The sequence below is a fragment of the Metopolophium dirhodum genome, chromosome 1, assembly GCF_019925205.1.
Source record: "Metopolophium dirhodum isolate CAU chromosome 1, ASM1992520v1, whole genome shotgun sequence".
Lineage (NCBI taxonomy): Eukaryota > Metazoa > Arthropoda > Insecta > Hemiptera > Aphididae > Metopolophium > Metopolophium dirhodum.
In genome coordinates this window covers 118,763,231-118,788,449 of record NC_083560.1, presented here as the reverse complement: position 1 = coordinate 118,788,449, position 25,219 = coordinate 118,763,231, and the positions used below count along the sequence as shown (strand labels likewise).

Sequence of the window (25,219 nt, the reverse complement as noted above, 5' to 3'; positions counted from 1 at the left end):
GTCTATTGGTTTCGTTTATTTCTTGCAAACAATCTAAGAATTGATTATATTATGTTCCGTATCCGGGCCATTACCTATACCCCCAGTTATTATTTTTAAATTTAATAGGTATAAACACTATTTTAAATAACGATAAACGCTAAACTTGTGTAACATCTTAGTTGTAAATAACATAAAGCGGAATTTTTTTTTCAAACGCAAGCCCTGGTCTTTACCTAGTTTACCTAATTTCAAATGTAATTGACAGATTTTTATATTTTTTAAATTATGTTTCATTATCTATTTCTGGGGTGGTAAATTATTTTGACACCAGGCGCCAAAAATTACCTTATTATTTTTTTTTCGAGTGTGCCATTAAATTATATAAAATATATAATATACAATATAATACTGTATATACAGTTTGTCATTCTATTCAATTAATTAATGTATTCCGCCATCGACGACCGAAATATGTTTGAAATTGAATTCCGATTGTTTGTTTCAAAGAGAGCGTACTGAATCATTCTTTTGGACAAAATATGTTCATTGTATAGGTATACACATCCATAGTTGTTAGTTTGCTTATTTATAAATCTAATCCTTATTATGAAGAATTATTATAGTCGTTCTGAGTTCGTAAAAATTGAAAATTTCAAAATAGTGAGCTGTATAATAATTTTATATTTCCTCAATGCCAACATTATATATTTAGGTACACAATTTTACGTTGGTAAAAATGTTGTTTCCAAGTCCTTTTTCCGGTCGGCGGTGACCATCGAACAAAAAACGTGTAGAGGTATAACGCGATGTTAATACGGTATGCTTATGACAATATTCGTATTTCGTAGCGTGGTAGATACGCGTATTAAGTACGACACACGGCTGCAAAGGTAGCTGACCTAGATCCATCGCCGCCGTTGACGGTTTCGGTTTTAATAATAATATGCGTTTTTCATACGGACACATTATATTTTATTATTTTCGTACATCAATATGACAATGTCTATGACATGTACAACGTGTGTGTCTACTCGCGAATAAAAAACAAAGCGGCACCGCATAAACCGGAAACACGGTTCCGGTCTGGCCGTGTGTTTCCAACAGTGGTTATCGCGGATTATTATCGCTCGTGTACATAATGTAATTAAAGCCGCCGCCGAGTCCATCCCGCAGTCAAGCAAGTACACGCGCATGCGTACCGAAACGCGTATCTACGTGAATAGTGAATACGCATTCGTATATTATTATGTATAATACTATTACAACTTCCAATATGTCTGTGTAATTTTACAAAGTTAAATTTAAATCTGAAATAAAAAAAGGGGAGAGTAGATGACCACTCTGCTGTACATTAGGTGTAAAGTACACATCGTCATTGAGGAATAAAAATATAATACTATAATAAATTTGAATTCAATGATAAAATGTATCATTGCATACGAAAAATGATTCTGAGCAAAGTTAGTCTATGTTACTATACTGTTACTAGTATATTTTACAATATATTATTATTAGAGAAATTTATTTAACTACAAGTAATACACTATACTATAACACACTAGATTGAATTAAATTTTGCCGAAAATATGGCATTTAAAAAAATCATTGTTTGTGTATAACATGTATCAAATTTCCATGAAAAATATTATTGAATTACAACAAAATAACTAAAATCGTTACTCTTTGTTTAAATTTCGAATTTCGTAAATAAAGTTGATATTTAAATATCTATAAAAAAAAAATCGAAATTGTATATTTTAGATTTTTTAGTTCCAATGTAAAATTTCTATATTTTTGTAGAAAATTTGTCGTATATTTGATTTGTATCAGATTCTGAGCGGAGCAATGAATGTATTGATTACAGCCGAGTTGGCGAAAAAATTACGAGTAACTTTTAACTTAACTTTATTATTTTAAAATAACTTAACTTAACGAGTTAAGAAAATCGTTAACTTGCCCAGCCTTGGAAAATACTATTATTAAGTTCTCGGTTTGGAATGTTTGACCGTGTGTGTGATCGTATGTTTATATATAATAATATGTATGTTTTCAAATGAACGCAACTTGTATGTACTTACTTCCTGTGCACCATATATGCAATACCAAAGCCTGCCGGTATCATCGTGCCAAACAAATAATTGTGTCATGAATATCTGTGGTAATTATTATTGTTCGTATATTGAGGTGATGATATTTCGCGAGCGGTTAAATATTATACATTTATTGTCATTGGCGGTCGAGCTCACAGCGTGTGTCCCCCCCCCCCCCCTTCACCATACTTCCACAACAACCGTTTATTTATTAACCGTCGTCTATCGCGTACTTCGTACTCCATTTTAGACGGCATGTCCAGACTTCAGAGATTTGGCGTCATGCCGACCGTTCGGCTGCTCGTAAATGTCACGTTCCGGGCGGAAGAACAGCCGCCGGCTTGCGATCGGACAGAGCACTCGCGCGTGCCCAAGTCACCAAAGTCCAAAGTTGCGGCGCCCCAAGAGCGGAGACGTCCGCGTATGAGTCGATTTGTCCAATTCATTTACGTCGTATTTTTACTTTTTTACGTCGACCGTCAGTTGTAATAATATATTGATCGGACCTCGGATCGGACGAACTATAGTTTGTATTACAATACCTATATTATGTTGATTGTATTTCGTATTATTATTAATGTTTATAGTCTTAATAGTTAGATGATAATTATTTACATCCGCATTATATACGTGTATTGTCTTTTAGGAATTAAGTTTATTCCGTATATTCTAAAAGTACCTACTGTTATTTTATTTTTCATTCTTCGAGCAAACTTTTGTTTTGTCAATGTTCTGCACATCATGTAAGTATCTATATCTTATATTCTATAACATAATAGTATAATATCATATGAAGGCGAATTATTTTTGTACTCACACGCTTGCTCCATAGTACCTATATACCTTTTTATTGTTAAATTTACTGTTATATAAATATATATACATATTATTATACTTAATACATTAACTTTATAATAAATTACATATCTTTAGTATGTTTTATTATTTTATTTTACATTCGTAATAAAATTATGACAATTGTCAGTAAGTATACCCGATACCGTGATAAATATACCTACCTGTGTATATTACCATATACCTAGATTAAATATACGCTCGCATGTTTGATATTATACACACGAACAGTGGCGCCGATCTATATTTCATGTTATGAGGAAAAAATACTGTTGCCCATCTACATAAAAAAATGTATTAGCTACTCTCGAACAGTGCATTATAATCGCAATATACTGCCTGGTGACCTGCCATACTCATACTATTATTGCCTATTCTTTACACTTGCCATTATTGTTAAATTATGACGATGTTTAAATATTAAATACCACTAATGACTGATCACTTATTATCACCCACCTGACCCAACCATAAATATTTCTGGGGAATTTTCCCCAGTTGATACCCGTGTTTGGCGCTACTGCACACGAACAGTAAGCAGTAGGGATGAGATACTCGTGGTGTTTGTGTACTAGTTTCACCAATAGGTTACCTACTCAGCAAAGCTTTCATTCATACGTGTAATACGATATTAATTATTGTATACAGTCGCTTTGCTAGTCGTACCAAATCAGCGTAAACGTCTTTCAGTGGTAGATATTGGCAAGGCTGGATAAGTTGATTTTTTGAAATAGTGAAATGTAATTAAATTAAAAACAAAATAAACTAACTTAACTTATTTTTAAAATGAAAAATTAATTTGTTAATTCAACGTTAATTAAAAAAGAAATTTAGTAAGTTAACAGTTAAGTTCATGAACAGCCAAAAGTAACTAGTTAAGTTTAAAAGTTAAAACAAAATACATTTTTTACCTTAACTTTAAGTTTTTAACTCGTTAATACCCAGCCTTGGATATTGGACCATACTATACTGTGCGTGTCTTATTATGCCCCCCCCCCCCCAGGCCAGTAAAAAATAATCCGCTTTGTACATTATTATTTTTAAAACAATTTTTGTGGTTAAAACATTTAGTATGAATGTCATAAATCGATATTTTATATGAATATTGTGTTGTACAGGTTAAACAGATTAACAGAATTACGTTAGGTTGTGTAATTTATGACATAAAAAACAAACAAAAACACAAATATTATTTATTAATAAGTTGTGATATTTATTTTCTAACTCATCTAACTCACAAATAATATTATTATCGTATCGTATCGTGCACATAGACTCATTATTACGGTTCACTAAACATTATGTTGCATATCAGTTAACTAGTACCTACTATAATAGAGGTAGGATAATAAAACAAAAATAACAAATCATGTAATTCTTATAACATTATTGTTTATTATTTTATCATTTATTAATTATACATGACGTACAATATGTAAGATTCGTGGTACGTTATGAGTAGACAATTACAATTAAACAAATAACAACAATACACTTGTAATAGGTTTCTATCATTTCTCCGTTTATTATTAACACAGTTCATTATAATATAAATAATGATTACAAGGCGGTCGCATTGGTGTATAATTTATCACACCAAAAACACTTCGTTATAACTCCGTGTAAAAAAAAAGCTAAGTTAAAAAAAACAAAATGTAGTAATGATGAAAAATAAGATCAATTGTAATGTTAAATACTCAGTCAACATATTATGTTTAACTATTTGGCAGGACGCAGAAGTGTATACTTAAATAAATACAATTAAGTAACCACTACAGTATTTACAGAAATTAATGATGTATCAACAATATGTTGACTAAGTATTTAACATTACAATTGATCTTATTTGTCATCATAGGTATTTGTAATATTATAAAATGGCATTTTACTTAATTTCCATATTATATCACGTCTTTTAATAATTTAATCATTAGTAATTTTTTTTTTTTTACACCGAGTTATAACGAAGTGTTTTTGTGTGATATCAATTATTTTTAATGTTGATGTGTTAATTATCTGGTATTCTATAATAATAGTAATAATTATTATTATTATTTAATAATAATAATATTTAATAACCGCTGGCCTCCTAATAGTAATATAGAAGGAAATAATAATAAAAATATAAACACGTCGCGAACAATCGAGTGCAAGTCACGAAATGGTTTGTTTTTGAAATTGTCAGTTGTCACCATAGAGTAATAATATCGTCCGTGCGTCGTCATAGTACATCGTCGCTGCCGCCGCGATGAGAGTAGTGGGACGGATAAGCGGTGGTTCAGGGGATTTGTACGATATTTTTGTTCCGCTGGCGCCACCGCTTGTCCATCACCACTGTTCCGTACGCAAAATACGGTCTTAAAAGTACTTGGACATTTTTACTTATGACTTACAAACTATCTAACCAATCTGCTAGAGAATTCCACAATTCCCACCTCCACAATATTTCTGATCGATTGATACCTCATACTACTTTATATGTTCAGCCGTTTGCCCTGTAGAGCTTGGCAAAGAATCGAAATAAATTAGGGCGATTTTTCAATGTTAAAACTCGGTGTCCTGTTATTATACGTTAGTGGCTACTCCGCTATTTTTTTTTACTTAGCTTCGCGCCACTACCGTCGCGCTGGATATACTTCAAGTGTTTTAATTTCCAAAGTCATCATATACACCATATACAAGAAAAAAAACGCAAGTTGTATGTAGCATACTTAGAGAAACATACCTGCATTTTACATTTTCATCTAGTATAGCAGCACATAGTTGCATTGTAGTTAAAAAATTTTTGTATTCAATCATTTCCACGTACTATATTTGCGTACCAGATAATTTTTATGGACAGTAGGATATATGAAAAACCAACACGACTTAACAATAATTATAATTTATTATAATACTACTTATATATATAAATCGCGTTAGCTACAATAGCTCACTACCCGTACTTAGTGCAGGGTAGGGCGAGTACAAACCAATCAAGAGATTTTGCGGCTAAAAAACGGAAATGAGACAAATACGGGGGTAGGGGTCGTTTTGTAGTACGATTCCCTTTTTTTTTATTTTGCCTTGGCGTACAATCAAAAGGGTTAGATTCACGACTGAAAATTTGAAAAAGAAAAAAAGAGTCATAAGAATATAATAGTAAACAAGGAGGGGCACGCCAAAGCGGGTGCCTGCCGTGGCGCACAAATTATACACAAATCAAATTCTTCGGTCTTTATGACCAAAAAAGTTACAATCAAAAAGGTTTATCGTTAAGATTTATACGTATATGTCGAACGTTTCAAGTGAATTTATTCATAATTACGTCGCCGCTTTATGCTTTTATAGTTTCTCTAACTATTTTCGAATCTAATCGAATATTACGTTATGGCCACCATAAGAGCGATATATAGAACGATCAGGTGCTAAACAGGGGGAGTTTTGGCCCTCCCCCCACGGAAAATACTATGAAGCCTACTCGAATTTTTTTGTGTATGTACCTGAGAACGATCGTGTTGATTTCTAGTTTAAGTATTTAGTATAATCTATATACGAGACAAAACCACGAGTTATAGATGCATGTATATAAAAATTTAGTACCAATATATTTCCATATACAGCCACATATATAGTTGCATTGTAATTACAATTTTATTGTATTCATTATACTTTTCGCGTACTTTACTTACGTACCAAACAAGCATCATTAATATTGAGATATATAAAAAGAAACACGCTATATTAAATATTATTTTTAAAAAAAAATTAAAAATACACCCACCCAAAATTGTAGGTAAAAAATGATTTTATCGTTTAGGATGATCGCATTAAATGTTTAAATTTTAAAGTCATCATATAAACTATATACGAGACAACAACGCAATTTAATAGTTGCATATACATAGAGAAACATAGAGCTACTTATATATTTTCCATATACAGCCACATATATAGTTGCGTTGTAGTTTTAATGATTTTGCTTCCATTAATTTTTGAGTTCTTTATTTATGTACTAAATAAGTTGAATTTACAGTAAAGTATATAAAAGACCAACACGACCTAACAATTACATATTTTGATATTATATACATATCAATTGCGTTAGCCAATGCTTTGTGTCAGGTAGGGCGAATACAAAAATTGTTATCAATCGAGAGAATTTCAGCTAAAAAAATGGGACGTGGCTCTTTTTGGGGCTCGATTATTTTTAGATCGATTAATAAGTGTGTCGAAAGGTTTTTCCGAATTTATATAAATGTGTACATCGTTAATTTATTATAATATTATGAAGCATTGAATCGTCGTAGATAGTCTGATGGTGTGATTGGGGAGTAAAACACGTTATGTTAGAATGCATTGCCCCTAATATACCTATATATGGTAATAATTGTAAAAGAAAATATAGAGGACATTACACACACATTTGTTGTTTCCGTCTTACAAATGTGTAACATATAATTATACGCTCAGCGGAATACGTGTAGCTCCGTTAGTTTAAAAAATAGAGTGAATTTACCTCTTATAAAATGTAAAGGTAAGGCTATTATCAAGGACTTCTCATCGGATTTTAATTATATTTTAATTTTAAAGCGTGTTATGAGTATTTTATAATTCGCTCAAATGTTTAAATTAGCAGAGCTAAACGTGGTCTGCTGAGCGTACAATTTGCTATATTCCGCACTTGTAAGGCGGAGACAACAAATGTCGGTGTAACGTCCTCTTATAATAGGTATCATAATATTATGGTGGTGGTTTGGAATATAAATCAAAGGTTATACATTCATAACAGATAATCCTTGGTTAATGATGGATGTACCCGGTACCTATATTTGTACTTATATTATGATTGACTAGAAAACTCAAATCTAATGATCACAGCGAATAATTATGTTTTCGAAAATTTTCTCATCGTGAGCCTTTTAACCGGGTATATGCTGTGTCCTGGAAATTGTCCGATCGCGGTAGCGGTTTAGGTTAGATGCATCAGGCGCGGGCGACGGGTAGGCCCCGGTGGTTCCGGATAACACCCGTATTCGGCCCGCCCGTGGCTCAGACTTTACACGATGAAAATACCCTGCCTACTTTTGGTTAGAAAAAAAAAAATACAACACATTATCCTAAACATATAGAGACGTCTACTCATTCCCTAATCCGCCTAACAAGTAGTCCGTTCCCAGACGAGCGGTCGTCCGTGCCCCTGCTATAGATTTCTATGACATCGCTCACCTCAACTGCACATACCACCATCACCTATATGCGGTTCCCCCTCCTAGCCTACCCAACGCGGCGCTAGTGCAGCGTAGGTAATAGATAAAAAAAAACCATACCTGTTGCACTGCACTAAACGAAACCGCTTAGAAACATGCAGATATATGATAAACTGTAACAGTTGACACGTGAGGACCGACGTCCGGTAACAATATGATAACGCGGGGTTGTCTGCTTAGCTGAGATGGGCAAATATAAGGGAATCAAGTACTACGGCGAAGTGAGGGGCACGCGGGCGGTTCGGGGCCGGGTCCGGGACTTGCCGCGAACACTCGCGCAACCTTTGCGTCTAGCCATAAACGCCTTAGCCGGTTCCAAGAACACTTGCATGACCGTGGTGGCTAAAGTATATAATGGACATTTATTAGAAATTTATTAGAACTTCCGGTAATTAAAACTGGGACAAAATACGAAATCTATGATATAATAGTTGTTATATAGAGAAATTATAATTATATGTTCTTGTAAAAAAAATCCGTTTAATCGAGTTCCTGTATAGGCATTTTTTGTAACGCGATAATATTTTTGGTGGTGCTGCGATGACGAGGTCAGTCGCCTGAATCGTTGTATTGAGATTATAATGTATTAACCAAGGTTAAAAGTAATGTGCATATCTACAGTATCGTGAGCGTGTTCACTATCCTTATCGGAAGTATTAATTAAAATATCCAAGTGTAATTTGACCTGCATTACGACGATTCTTCGCTGTCATAATACCTATATTATCTACATTATTAACACCTAGGCTAAACCTATACTCGTCTTGCTTATATACGGCTATATGAGTGTACGTACAATAACAATTTTGAATACAAGCAATATAATACACTTAATTTAATTTTGATGTTGTATTTGTCTTCTTTTCTGTAGCTGTCTTGGAAAGAATCAGAGATTCCTGTCCACCATTTGGCCACCCGAATAACAGATTTAACGTAACGGTGTTGGGCACTATATCGCCAGAAATAGGCGGATGTGCTTCCATGAGACCAACAAACCACGATCTTGTACCATCGTTTAATTTGTGGCTGGGCAGTCCCAAAACCGGCGGCGGAAACTGCGACGAGAAAAGTAAGTACAACAAATATTTATTGTTACAGCACAAGAGTGATGGGTGCGGGTTCTTCGTCAGGTCTTATGCTTCAAGAAAGCTCTCCCCGTCTAAAATTGTGTGTACCTATATTAAATAGTATAATATATTATAATCGATATTTTTCGTATAAATTTAAAAACGCACACAATAAATACCTTTTAATCTCACCGCAAATTGTACAGGTGATCGTATCTGTTGTGACTGCAGTTTCCGAATGTACGTCTCTGCAGATCACCTGCACAGAGAACAAATTTCACAAATTTCACATGGGTACACATATATTTATATATATATTGAATTTAAATGGTCGTTTATAGAAATAAAATATAAAAAAACATTTCAACGCCGATGCAATCATTTATCACTTATTATTTTAATTTAGATTTGACTCACTAGTGACACATGGTGACTATAGATACGAGTATAGAAACTTATTTCCCACTCCCTTCTGCCACTAGTGAGTCAAATCCAAATTTAAATAATGAGTGATACATAATTGCATTGACGTAGCCTATCCATAGTGCTATTTAATCTATAGTTTAGGTAAACGTATGACACCGTCAGTAATATGAAGTCTCTATATAATCCATTACAATTAAAATCATATTTACTTGTCATGTGACTCGATCGTTTGTCCTCTTAATTTTTTCGTACAGATTTGTATGTATTTTTCATCTGATACTGCAATAACAGCGGTACAGCAACATGTTCATCAAATTTTTCCCTATAACAGATTTTGCAAAACTTAATATGAAGCTTGCGAACAATAAAAATCCAAAATTTTACTCAAAATTCGTATTAAAAATATATTTTTAATACGGACCTACTATTATATTAGACTAATAGTTTATAGTATTAGAATAAAATGTCTTAGTAAATATGATCAACAATTCGTATCTACAGTCTCGTCTTTCTTACTAGACAAAATATATTTTTCGGAAAACATATTTAGTTTACCTATAATATGTTATGTTTTATTTTAATATTCTACATAAATTGTAATTTTTTTATACATTTCACCATCGATTGACATACATACATACACTCTCTCAAGTCTCAATTATAACACAAATATGAAATCCTCGAGCGTAATTATATTTAATAATATATCACCTTGGTATAATTTTAAGAACATCCAAATATAAAAGGTATGACGTATTCGCACGTAAACGTGCACACAAAACGAGCGCTAAGGATTACGTCTTAATGTGTCAACAAAAATACTGTTTCCATAAAAATTAATTATTAAAAATAGGCTAAATATTATATTCATCATATTCATGTATTTTTTCTGTTCTTGAACTAACAGATATGGACCACTACACGTTTGAGTGTATGGCAAAACACCCGTTTTTCACAGAGGAAGACACACTAGAGGGCTGGTATGTATTGTTATACGACCGGACTGCCCGATGGTCCGGACGTGAAGACTACAGATGTGCTGTGAGTATATTATGTTTACCCATACATATTCTATAAAATATTATATTATATACGATTTCCTATGAAAAACAATTTGATTAACCAACTGGGTGAGTGGAGGAGCGCATGCAAACAACGACGCAAATTCTTAATTAACAGCTTCGTCGTGTGTTATGCCGTGCGAGTGCTAGCTTGATTATTATGTTTATAACTGGTAACCAATATTGTTTAAAAATTGAGCTGTAGTCAACTATTGGTATACTCAGATGAAACTTGGGAAACTTGGTTATTACATGACACCAAAAAAGTAATGTTCAATCACAATACGATTTGATCGACACGACACAACATACGATGGAGCTTTGAATCTGTGAAGCTTTATACATTAACCCGATTTCATTTTACGTGGTCGACTGGTGATATAACACATATAGGTGTGTTTGGATAATTTTTATAAATTACTATTTTGTGGTTTTGGAGAAATCAAAAAACGAATAATAGGCTTTTATTATTTTTATCGCAGAATTATAAATATCGCTTGCAAACAATACCTCTACCCAAAGTGCTCCTGGCATCACCCTCAACTTTGATCGACTTATAACATTTTAAACCAAACTAAATTAATAAGGTCCTCATATTATATATAAAAACTAACTAACCCAAACGATATTTGATGATTTTATCGTTCATACATTATATATATATTTCTTATAATAAACAAATGTATGCGTTATGTCAATAATGACGTCTAATAATCAACTAATCATCAACGAACACCAATCAGCAACTTATCCATAATTGCTTTTAAAAATATATATATATATTTCACGGGATAATAGTTAAAATTACTATAGTTATCGTAGATCACTGATCGTTGTTCATCGTTGTCTTTAAACTTTTATGACTTGTTCTTTAACTATAATCTTATGACAGTGAAATCTGCAAGCTAAAGTCACCACAACGACGTTGATGGTTGGGGATAGGGTTGGGTCTTGGTGTACTTATAATTATAATATACTAGCTGTCCCTGTGTAATTTGTTGCCTGTAATAAATGCTACCTCTGGAAGTTTAATCAATAAAGCTATGATTTAAACCTGCTCCGCGAAATACTCTATAATTTAAAAAAACCGCATAACTACTGGGTGGGTATTTTCAGAGCCAATCCGTTACAAAGATTTCCATATTTGCTTTTATATAATATATTTATTTATATATATGTATACATATATTTTACATTACGGTTGATTAATCTATTTCTTTTTTTTTTCTGTTCACCTTACTTCAGTTATACGAAACCGTTAATGAAGACCCACCAATCATCCAGATGGTGATTAGTGGAAACCAATCGTGCAAGGGTCTATCGAAGAGAATGGAACAATCTGAGCATGCAGTTCCCAACGGGTTCCGACATATCGCCGATGGATCGATAGCTCTTCTTTTTACTAGAGACTTACCACCAACGCCCATGTGGAGGAAAAAGCGGTCCGAGGAACAGGGCCGTGGATGCAGGTTAGTGTCGTAGCGACCACATTATTTACACGACATATCATTATATTATAACATCATATACAGTAGCGTACCCAGGAATTTGATAAGGAGATGAGATTTATACTCTACATACTCAATAGATAATTAATTTTTTTTTATTTGGTCTCTAAATACAAGTTTATAGTTAACTTCATAACCAACATACTACATATTATAAAAACATGTCCTTTTAAGACAATAAGTTAGCAAACGAACATAATAAATGTCAACTTATTTAGTTGGTAATATCTGAGTAGTATTAAAATAATAAATATATGTATTGTTAGATGTTTGAGTACTTATTTACTCAAAAAATAATTTTACAAAGTACATATAGTTTACAGCACTGGTATCTGATAATAATATATGCTAGGACTTAGTAAGGAATTTAATTTAAATTATATTAATGTGTAGTCCCCGTTTTAATAACGCATAACATTGCGCATTTAAATATTAGAGTGAATCGACCTAGGTATTATTAAATTTAAAGATAAGAAAGGCCTTAAATATAATTGTTTTGATATTTTAATTTTAAAGCTACGTTGTTATAACATTTTATTATTTAAATGCATATTATCTATTTTTTAATGAAAAACTAAATAAATTAATGGGTTTTTAGTGCATTAAATTAAAGTTCCTAAAAATGGCTAATATATAAATTTTCAATTTTTTTTAACGAGACAAATAGTTAATTTAGTCGAATTATTTATATACTATATTTAGTAGATACATATATATATATATATAAATATATATACATATATGTATATATATAAATATATATAGATCTAGTAAAAGTAAACGACCATGTATCATTTAGGTTTCCAGATTGGTCACAAGGGTCATGGACAGATTTAAAAGTAGATGAAAGTCTGATACGCTATGAACCTGCCTTCCATGATAAATACGACGTTGACTACGGTCAAGAAAACGACGATGGAAAAGACGGAGATCCAGAAAACACTGGTGGTGATCAATACATGCAAAGGTCGCAGCGACATGCTCCTGTTAGAATAAGCGGTATCTATCACTCAAGTTCTCATGATTCACGATCGCTTAGAGGCCGACGATCCATTCCATATATAAATACCGCTAAAATGTTTAGAACCCAGACCAGTACCGACCAATACAGCCAAGATTCGATAATACAAAAATTATTTAACGATAACATGGGAATTTTCGATTCATTTAATTATAGACTCGAAGAAAGTAGTGTATTCTCAGACCCACCAAAACCTCTCTTAAACACTAATATGCAATTTCCAGAATCAGTGAAATCCTCTAACAGGTTTAATTATAAAGACACTACTACAATGGGTCCACAGAATTCTAAAGATTTGAACAAAAATTCATTTAAATGGAAAATCATTCTTGATCAACTTCGAAAAATAGAAGACCTGGGTAACCCACATGATGATAGCAAGAAAGAAACAAACAATGAAAAAAAGAGATGTTTTTGCTATACAGATTTCGAAGTTTTTATACCAAAAAATAATAAAGATAAAATGGAACTTTTTAATAAAGTAAATAAATATTCATCAACACAAAAAAAACGCTGGGAATTTGAAAGAGAAATCAAATTATCCATTTGATGTATTTGAACGAAAGAAAAGGGATTTGGGCGACCAAGATTTCAAGGAAGACACAAAGCATCGACAAAAGATAAATTACCATGATAGAGATTTTGAACCTTATACACCGGGTGATATGGATATACCGAAAATATTAAATGAGAAGTATACATTTTCAACTAAAAAGAAAACAACGAATTTTAACAAAAAATTGTATCCATTCGATTATGTACAGCGAAAAAAAAGGGATGTGAAACACTTACTTAATTATGGTGAAGAAGAAATTTTCAATAATAAAAAGAAATGCTATTGTTATAGCGATAATGAAGGTTTTTTAACAGAAAATGACACATTTATAAAGAAAGTAATCGACGACTTGCATAATCATCTAACAAACACTACAACATATCATGAAGAACTGAAAGATAAATCAAATAATCCATTAAACATATTTGAAGTTCGAAAGAAAAGGGAGTTGGATGACCAATATGATCATAACACGGAAGACATAAAGCATCGAAAAAAAAAATGTTTGTGGTCAGAAGCGACAACAACGACAACGGAGCGTTACAGAGATTTACAATTTGAATACCCCTACAGGGGGGAACCAAGGGATCCATCTTACAAGCCAGAAGTACATTTTGGGACAACACAAGACCCCACTTATCCTAGAAAACGGAGGTCTATATCTGTAGACAAAGTTATAAAAGACGATGAGAAGAAAGCTCTTAAAAAAATTAAGGTTACAGATAAATCAAATAATCCATTAAACATATTTGAAGTTCGAAAGAAAAGGGAGTTGGATGACCAATATGATCATAACACGGAAGACATAAAGCATCGAAAAAAAAAATGTTTGTGGTCAGAAGCGACAACAACGACAACGGAGCGTTACAGAGATTTACAATTTGAATACCCCTACAGGGGGGAACCAAGGGATCCATCTTACAAGCCAGAAGTACATTTTGGGACAACACAAGACCCCACTTATCCTAGAAAAAGGAGGTCTATATCTGTAGACAAAGTTATAAAAGACGATGAGAAGAAAGCTCTTAAAAAAATTAAGGTTACAGATTTTTCTAGTAGACGCATACGCTTGTGGAATATTATGGGGGCTATTGAATATATCAAAAATAGTCCCGTGCGGCAGTCAAATGGAGACACTAAATATAATGAATATGACAATACACGAGCAACAGCTTCAGTAAGGTATCTTAAATATGCTGAGGCACATGGAGTCCCGTATAAACAAGCATTATTAAATTGGCGGAATATGGAACGTACGTATCGTCAGCGGATAGCTGAAACCCATTACACTGCCTCTCCCGGCCAAATCCATCCAGATATCATTATGAGAGATTTTGATCAAACATACGATGGTATAGAATATGACTTTGACCCTATGCACCCTGAAGGTACAGCTGATGACCCGATAGCCTACCAGGCTCTTACACTTCCAGGTGGTTACCAACTAGAACCCCGACTATCGCGTCGTACTACGTTTGATCAAAAACAGTCAAGTAATTCCCAAGAATCAGCCACGGCGTTTGGTCCCATTCATGTTGTAGATATGGATGACCGTACAGACAAAGGAAATACCCAAAATTTAAATCAACGGAGGAGACGCAGCTCTACACAGCAGAATCAACAACAGCATGCAACGACAACATTTGCATGGCGTTGTGAAATGGCTGTTGACAATGACGTTAAGCAACTTCCACAGTTTGAAAATGGGGCCAAGTTCCTTACTTATGGTGGTCGTGTGGTTGAAAATAATGAAATGACTGGCAATGATCAACAGTGAGTTAAATTTTTAAACTATTATATGAATGTACAATTCATAAACTATAACGAATATAATGTTATAATAAGTGTGCATATTATATTGTTTTAATAGAAATGAACAAGACTCAAAAATGACTTACAGTTGCTTGTGGTTAGTGCCTAGAGGGCCAAACATTTTAGAATTTTCCATATTAGGTGAGCATTTGTTATGTATTATAATATATTATATTACATTAATTTCAACAGTAAAATATAATGATTGAAAAAAAATTTATAAAAATGTAACTTAATAATATTCAGGAACTGGAATGCCGTCAAAAAATCAAAGCATGCAGACCTTCGCACGGCAATTGTGCAACGAAAACCATGATCATGGTAAGGACACTGGTGTACGAAATGAGAAAAAGCTTCGCCTACGCCGGTCATCATGGGTAACCGAAACACGTGAGTATGCTCAGTAGCTATATAAGTTAGGTAAACTTACATACCAGTAGCTAGTTTTTTTATATGTAGGTAATATTAGGTGAAAGGAACCTATGTAAGGGACTGTTTTTGGTAAAAGGTTTGGGTTAAAGTACAAGAAATTTAATATGTTTAATGATCGTTCTAGATCTATTGATTTTTTTTTACTTTGCAAGTACGTACTATAGCAAGTACCTATAACGTTACAGATTATTATTATATGTGATGTAAATGTGCTTAAAATAATATACCAAGATTTTAAAAAAAGTCATTTCGTTTTAATATATTCTTTACTCAATCATATTTAATTTTAAACTTAACTTAAACATAATTTTTTTTTAAATTTTTTTATCTATCATCATTAGGATTGTATCGTAGTTACTCGTAGTAAATATTTAAGACCATAACCTAATAATATGATTCTTACCTAAGAAAGACTGCTGTTGAATTGTTTCTTAAATGATCAAAAATCCACAGGAACCGATGATAAGAAACGTGTGCCTGTCAGGTGTCCCGTGCCCCCAGGTATAGTGTTTTATGGCGTGGTCCCAGCTCCACCACCACCTTCTACGGTATCCACAAACAAAGATCAGATTACACCATTGCGACTTTGTGCCAAGTTGGTATCTTCTGCAGATGACTGTACGGCCGGACAAATGGGACCAGCTGACCAAATGAAATATACTGTGTCCGAATGCGTTGAGCAAGACTCCTCAACTGGCACTTCTCAAACAGAGGTTGCTCAACAAACAATCTTTGAAGGTCAGTTTATTATTATTATTAATATTATTTATTTTGTAGTGCAAATCATTAGTATCAGTATTCTAACTTAAATAAAAATTGTAAAACTTGCGTGATTATCATATGTTCCAAATAGTAATGGAATGTATTTCTAAAAAAAAAAAATGAACATGCTTACAACTTAAAAAGATATTTTACCTTTCAAAGAAATGTTAATTAAAGTTCAATCATTAATAATTAGAGTTGATTTACATTACTAATTACTAATTATTCTATAAAAACTCAAATATTTAAGATTCTGAGCGTTGAATTAATTTTACAATGATGATGTCTTTGTATTGTGTATGTATATTGTATACACGAAAATTAGACAAAATAGTGCATTGATTTTTAACTTCAGTATCTTTTCTGGTGGGAAAATGAATATAGTTGGAAAAACAAAAAATAAATTAAGGAAAACGAGGATTTTACGCAAAATCAATTTTCAACCAAATTAATCGATTTAGTTTTCAACAATTTTTAACAAAATCGATAGTTTTTTGTTATAAGTAGCATAGATACATAACTTTTTTACTGATTGTTTATATTAACATTTTCAATATATTTTAACTTTTTTTGAGCTATTTATAGGCATAATACATTTTAAATTGTATTTAGTTTAATTATTGTCAATACAAAATTGTTCTGTTTGTCAAAAAATGTGAATATTTAATACAAGGTTCCACATAAGTTATTGTTCGTGGATATAAAAAAATATTCTATACTAAATCCACAATATTTTTTTATGATAGTCTAAAGTTAGAATTTTGATAAAAAAAATGTCAAAATAATTAAAATTGAAAATTATTTATATAAATATTTATAAAAATGTTAAAATATCTAAGATTTAAAAATTAAATACCTACAAGATTTTTATAAGTTTTCTTCCCTAAAAAAATAAAAATTCCGGAAGATCAATTTAATTTTTCTTGAGCATTTGATGTTCGACATTTAAAATTCTCCATACATTAACGAATTCTCATCAAAGGATTTTCTTATTATTTTTTAATACAAAAAAGAATGAGTTACCATAGGTAAGTATTTGAAATTTTCAAAAAATGGGTAACTTATAAACTTCTATACTTAATACAATTTTTGAAATATATTTTTTTTTCATATTTAAGATAAAAATAATAAATTAAATAAAAATATTCGTTTTGAGCTTTTTATATTTTTTTTATTGTAGTTATCAATAAAAAGTTCTTTTGTAATTTAAAAATGCATGAAATTTTACTACAATAAGGTGTCTCATAAGTTTTTATAGTAGAAGTTGAAAAATATTAAAGATATATATTATGCAGAATTTTTTTTATCATATTATCAGCGATCTAAAGTTAAAATTTTACAAAATTCATCAAAATCTTGAAAATTGGCAAGTGATTTTTTTAGTTGAAAATTTATAAAATGTTAAATTTGTATAGCTAAGTATTGGAAATGTATAACAAGGTTTCTCGTAAGTAAGTTTTTCTCTGTTCTATTACGAAAAAATTTAAACAAATATATTTTTGCAGTTTTCCTTACAGATATTTTAAATTAGGATGGAATTGGATATTTAATCAATGAATAACTATTTTAGTTATTTTGTTGTAATTTAAAAATATTATTCAAGGGTAATTGATACTTTTAAAGTGTATTATCGTATTTTATACACTTAATAACATTTCAAAATGTAATTTTTTTAAGTAAAATTTACTTTATTAGTGCATTATTATTAATGTCTAATATCGTAAAATATATTAAATTTAACACATTCATTGCAATGGCCTCTCTAGATACCTATTGTACAGCAGAGCGGTACCCACTTGCCCAATTTTTTTTAATTAATATTACTTAATATAAGTAGTTACATTAAACCTACACGATTTTATTTTCTATTTTATACATTGGCACCTATACCCAATTTGTAGTTTACTCCTCACGCTCCAGTATAAATTAAATTCTAAAAAGAACCCTGATTGTAATAACTATTTATGTGACTAACGTATTAAGGAAGATAAGATAATGATTAATATGTGTACGTACCTTTTATAATATTTTGAATTCCATCTAGTGTATGATGAATTCCGTACATGAAATTGTCAAATAAAACTTTCATATAATTTTCTTGAAAGCGCATTTATAAAATATTTTATTTTCTCCGTGATCCGATATAATTTCACCTCAATATCTTCCGAGACATATTACCAACGAAGAAAATTCATTCATTCATACGGATAGCTAAACATATTAAACAGACATATTCTATTATTTTTCAAATTTTATTAAACAAATACACTGATAAATAGATAACGAAACGTTGAGTAGGCACTTGCCTTTTTTTTTTGAGAAGCGTGATCATTTCTAAATGCAGCCACCAACAACGTCGTTTGTTACAAACGTGGTGGCATCAAGAGCATCTTGCCTAACTGTACCTGTTGCTGAAAGGAAATTTGCACGCACGCACATGTGGAAAAAATATAAACCGCCGTTCTCAGAGCGTACAAAAATGTTGTCATTACACTTTGGACGGCGGCCAATGTGTGTCCGCGTGATCAGACAAAACAAAAAAAAACAAAATATACACACATACACACACACACACACACAAATAAAATATCAATTCTACAAAATGCGTTAACACACCAAAACAACTCTAAACTACTGACTTGCAACTTCCTAGGCAACGCTAGACGTTGGTTGCACACAGACACGGTGGGACCGTTACACCGTACGCTGCCTTACCGCCGCCTTTACAGCGGCAGGCGGTTGCGCGATTCCGACTGCCGATCCCCGTCCGCCGGCCAATCCATACGCCACCGAGTATCATCAAACTACAAGCTCCGGGATCTCTAACTCCCGCTCACCAAAATAACATCCCTTACAATCTCAAAATGTGGTGCCAGACGAGCCTCACGCCACGCGTTCCATCAACAACGTGTTTATACGCATGGCGTGTGGTGTCCAAAGGTGTATGGGGTGTTCAATACCGATTACAGAGTGCACAGTTGAGTCTTGTCTTCTGGATCCCTCTCCGTCGTTCCAGCGACAGTCAAATTAACAATTCTTTGTCGACTCTGGCTATCACTGACACTGTTGGTCGTCGTCGTTGTTGCCGTCATGTCGAACACTATACGCATATCAAAAAAAGAAACACACACGCACACACATATCGCTCCATATTAGCTCATGATCATAACATGTTATACCTGTTAATTACATTTTTATGGGTATAGGTATTATATTATTTTTTCATTTTATGTTTATTGTTTGTGTGTATCTTATTTACGCATATTTATGGTGATAACTATCAGCAGCGTCTAGAGGGTACACTGTCGGTGGAAGTTGGCGGAGGAATAAACGTCACTCAGCTCCAACAAATACGTCAACCATTGCCACATCTGTGGTAACAACATCTACATCATCTAACATACCAATTGTACCATTCAGTAGTCACAGCCCTTCAACAGGGACTATAGACAACATAACAGACCACCATACGATTGGGTCGACAGCCACCATCTCGAGTCCTATGACTCCATCCTCTATGATATCCAGCATTACTGAAATTCCACCGTATGCAGGCATCACTACTATAGACCCTACAAATTTTACTACTACCACTGCTACGGCATCAATATTGCCATTGTCTTCACCGCTGCAAGAGACTCCCCCCGAACGACAACTACCGTCACTCTCAAAATTGTCTACTACTACAACTACTCCTTCTACTTCCACCGCCTCTGTTACCACTACCTCCCCCAATCATCAAATTACCGATTATCAATATCGTCAACAGCAACAGTGGCAGCAACAACACCAACAACCGAATAATAACAATAATGATTATTATTATTACCGAGGACGGCAACAACATTATCCCCCACCACCACCTGGCAGCACCAGTATGGATAATAATTACTATTCTATCCAGCAACAACAGCAACAGCAGTGGCAACAGCAACACCCACAGGCACAACCACATTGGTTGCCTCAACAACATCCTATTGCCACCAACGATTATAGTAATGGTTATCAACATCAAACGATGGATAGCGGTGGGTACAGGACAGGTGATTATTACTATCGCCAGCAACAGCAAAATTATCATAACCATCAACATAACAATGATCGCCAGCAACAAACACCGCAGCCACCACATAACTCATCACTTACGCTTCAACATCCAAATGGTGGTAGTTGGAATGTTCGTGGCGACCGACCGCTATACATAAGTAGTGGTGGTGGAGGGGATAACAACCGAGACGCACCAGTTGCTTGGAACGGCTCTACTAGTACTAGTAGTAATTATAATGGTGGTTGGACGACAGCAGCACAACAACATTGGTGGTACCAGCAACAGCAGCAGCAGCAGCAACAGCAACAGCAACAACAACAACAACAACAACAACAACTACTACTACTACTACAACTGCAGCAGCAGCAGCAGCAACGGCAGCAGCAAAACAACCGGGGTCTGGGTGGAATCTTGTCACTGCCACCCGTACCATTGCCGCCACTGCACACCGAACAGGGTGCCGTCACCATTTCGATGCCTACGCCACAGCCACTGCATCCGCGTCGACAACAAAAACCTCCAAATCACTACTACCTGCCAACGCTGACTACTAAAACCTCTTCTCAACCATACCAACTACGGCCTAAGTCTGAGAGTCGATATTATCAAGGTATACTACGATTGTTGAACTATAGTTGACATCTCGACCATCATCAGCACACGAAACACTACTACCAACACTACAGTCACCTGTGTTTGAATACTTCACAATTATATAGCTTCGTCTTCACATTATTTTTCTGTTTGTCTTTTACTCTCTTCACTCTTTGTGAACCACCTCCTCGCACTACACCATCGCCATTATATTATATATTATATGTTTCGTTTGTATACAAAATATTTACCACCGCTGACTATATTACATTTTTAAATCATAGAACATAGACGATAGACCTATTAAGTTAATGGATTAATTTAAAATAAAACAATGGATGATTTTAAATCCCAGATAATGATTTTTATTGAAAACCTATGAATTATATATCATGATATAATCACAATTTAAGCCAATGTATCGAAAACCATATCATCGAATTAAAAATGCATCTCCTTGTTTCGCTTAAAGTGCTTTTGCGTTATCTTTATATATTTACTTAATAGGTCTATGAAAAATACACTATTAATAATACAAAATACTTAAAGACAAAATTGTATAATCATATAATCACTTGTAATAAATGTGTGCTAATTGATTAAAAATTTTTTGGTACAGAAAGAGAGTACCAGTGTATTGGTCAATGGACTGAACCACAGGAACACTTCAGCCCGGTGGCTGGTGAAAAACCAGTTATGTTGACGTATACTTATTTAAAGCGTTTAAGTCCTGTCTCCAAAGAAGGGGCCCAGTATGAATGTTTCGTTGGAACGCCAATACCCAACGATGAAGGTCTAAATCCTGAAACCACTACCACAATATTGTTAACAGAAGCAGGAACAGATACTAAGTGCAGTCGCCTATCGGACCCATACCGCTCCGGCATGAAGTTAGTCGGAACCAAAATTAAGAAAGAAGGTAATAACTAAAAACTAATAACAATAAAGTAATTTTAATTCCTTATCGAAAATTTTCAATCGATTTATTATAAAATTAATATGCATGTGATATTTATGTATACTTGGGTTAGTTCTGTTCTCATATTCCTCATTCCTTCTTATAACATTTCCTAATTTCCCACTTTGAAAATAATTATAAATCGACTAAAACCTTTCCTCTTGTTTTCTCTATCAAGTTCTGCTTATTATAATATTGAAGTTATAGGTACTCAATTTAAAACTCATAGAGACGTATAATGTTATACTGTTTTCAGGTGCTTGTAAAGGATCTGCACAACCAGTACAAGACACCACTGGTGGTTCATGGTACTCCCTTAAGCCACAGTCAATTTCTCCATCCATTCCCGGTGCTGAAAACGGAGGAGGAGCATGGTACGCTGCGCCGCCTGTTCCCGTGATCGCTGCACAAGGTCCAACCACTATGACGCCTATCCTCACAGGCAGGCACACCGGTGGTAATGGTTAGTATTAACTTTTAAAATTTGGTTGCAAATACTTTAATTATATTATAATATTTTGACAATCAAGTTAAGATCAAACTGGTTCTATTTCCAGTCTAATTTACGATGGCTCTCTCCTAATAAATATTATCTTATTTGTGTAATCATTGTTGTCAATTTTCATAATTTTTAATCTAATAATGTTGGTACATGCATACATTACAAGTTAAATTTTTTAAATTTTTATTTAGCAACAGACTGTTAATTTTACATTCTCAGTTTTTTCTTTTACTAAAAACGTTGTTATATGTTCACAGGCGCTACATTTACATCACGTCACAACGAACAAAATCGTCGTCCACAGTCAGCAAATCTACCCCCTAAAACCAACCATAGCTTCCGAACCGTAGCCGACAAGAGAATCGTCATACTAGCGGTTATTCTATTTACAGCACGTCGCTTTTTCAATTAAATTTTCTGATCAAACGTAAACACAACGTTTGTACAATAGTTTATAGTAATAATAGTAAAATCTCAAACCCGATTAATGCATAATCTAGGTCCGACTCAAGGGATAGGTGAAATTAATTCAGTCCATAAATATAATATATACTCACAAGCGATTAAATACTGCTTTGAAAATCTAACTTAACAAACTTTTTGTAGAAATTCTTGATTGGCTTACCAACCATACTCTATTCAAAATGAAATTAGTAACAAGCGGTAACGTATTTTCCATGTTCCGAAACCACGCCCCTGCGCACAAGTTGGTCGCCCGGTACTGGTTTAGTTTTGAATAGAGTATATAAGTCTAAAAGTGTAGACTTATAAAATAAAAACATATAACATTTTTTTTATACATTTTCATAAAGTAATTCATTAATACCTATCGTAATATTCCGTATTCGTCATTGAGAAAGCGTACAATGATGGTAAGTATTATTATTAATTATAATTAGGTGCATTTTGAGTAGGTAGGTTTAGTTTGGTGTATAACACTATGGATCAATAATATCCATTTCACTTTATACATATAGGTTAATATAAATAACATATTAAAATGTTAGATAACCTATATTAATTAAGTATAATTTTTTTGAATTTTTTTATTTAGAAGATCTTTAAATATTTTTCTTACATTTTTAAAATCATATTTCTAATGTTAGTCATATTAAAATACTTTCTGGGTTTAGTTTTTTTCAAGAATGTCTGCTTAAAAGATTAAGTCATGCTATCAAATTATTTTAAATTTAAGTATAAAATTATGGGTGTCAATAGATGATCCAAAAGAAATGATATTCACAGTATGAAATTGATTGGTTTGGAATTTGGATTATGTTTAAGTTTTATATATTCGTACAATACCTATTATTACAATTTTTATTTTTATTAAATCAAGTTTTATCACTTTTTCTAAAAACTAAAATAAATACAATTTGAATATAGAATCGTCTTAATAATTATGGACAACGAAAAAATTATCAATATTATCGATACTATATAAATTAAAATCAGAACAGATAGTAGTTAAATTGTAATTTATGATGAAGTAACTTTTCCCACCGAACATAAAGTATGAATAGACTTCACTTCTAGTGATCTCTAACAATCTAGATCATAAATATGGCTACAGTTTCATTATTCTATTTTGTGTAAAGCTTATATTTAATATTCTTTTTATTTACTTAATCTTAATAAATACAAGTGTATCTCATTCAATGTTTAAGGATACATATTATGAATATATTATGACTATCATTTTTTTTTTTTAATTAATATTGTATTGTTTATTTGGTAGGTAAATTTGATTATAATAGAACTATTATTCTAAAAAATATGATATACACTAATTATTCCTGGTACATATTGATATTGATATTTGTGTTTACTTTTATTTTATGATTTAGTTTTTTTAACATTATGTATGTTTTTTTTATATTTAAATAACTCAACTATTATTATATACTTTTTTTTTAATTTGATATTTTTATCATTATTTATAATTTTATAATTATATTCATGTATGTGTTTTCATTTTACGTACCTACTAAGGTTTTTATATAATAAACAGCTTTTTTAGTATCAATAACGAGTGATTTTTAATTTAAACTTTATACACTTGGTTACTTTCTATCTATTAGTATTACTTACTGATATTATTATAGTTGTCAAAAGTCTATGGTCTTACAAATCATCATTCAGTTAATACATTACCTATAATCTATAGTCTATGTTATGTATTAAGCCATTTACGTATTGTATGAACAATAATTAGTAGGCGCTACTAGATATGTTGAAATGAATAATAAATGTCATTCCTATCTAATAATGTTTATTAGTCGCCCAAAGTTTTAAT

The 25,219-nt window shown here is 32.5% G+C and overlaps 1 protein-coding gene and 1 long non-coding RNA gene across 3 annotated transcripts in view; one reads left to right on the top strand and one right to left on the bottom strand.

The window, feature by feature from the left end:
- Positions 1-24,929, top strand: part of LOC132935223 (uncharacterized) — a 30,970-nt gene extending 6,041 nt beyond the window's left edge. The window contains 12 exon segments of the mRNA XM_061001701.1: positions 9,048-9,245; positions 10,577-10,710; positions 11,976-12,199; positions 13,038-13,764; positions 13,766-15,588; positions 15,686-15,768; positions 15,874-16,017; positions 16,513-16,797; positions 20,109-21,479; positions 22,083-22,382; positions 22,678-22,884; positions 23,181-24,929. Of these exon segments, the coding sequence (XP_060857684.1) occupies positions 9,048-9,245; positions 10,577-10,710; positions 11,976-12,199; positions 13,038-13,764; positions 13,766-15,588; positions 15,686-15,768; positions 15,874-16,017; positions 16,513-16,797; positions 20,109-21,479; positions 22,083-22,382; positions 22,678-22,884; positions 23,181-23,335 (5,651 nt within the window). The 3' untranslated portion in view covers positions 23,336-24,929.
- LOC132935224 (uncharacterized) lies at positions 9,187-19,028 on the bottom strand. Of its 2 annotated transcripts, none has more exons than XR_009663184.1 (5): positions 18,838-19,028; positions 16,463-16,927; positions 9,879-9,991; positions 9,423-9,502; positions 9,187-9,351 (listed from the first exon to the last, which is right to left on the bottom strand). It is a non-coding gene; the product is annotated as an uncharacterized LOC132935224 (long non-coding RNA). The 2 variants fall into 2 exon arrangements; XR_009663185.1 differs by having other exon boundaries at positions 16,463-16,789.
- Positions 24,930-25,219: the final 290 nt, after the last annotated feature.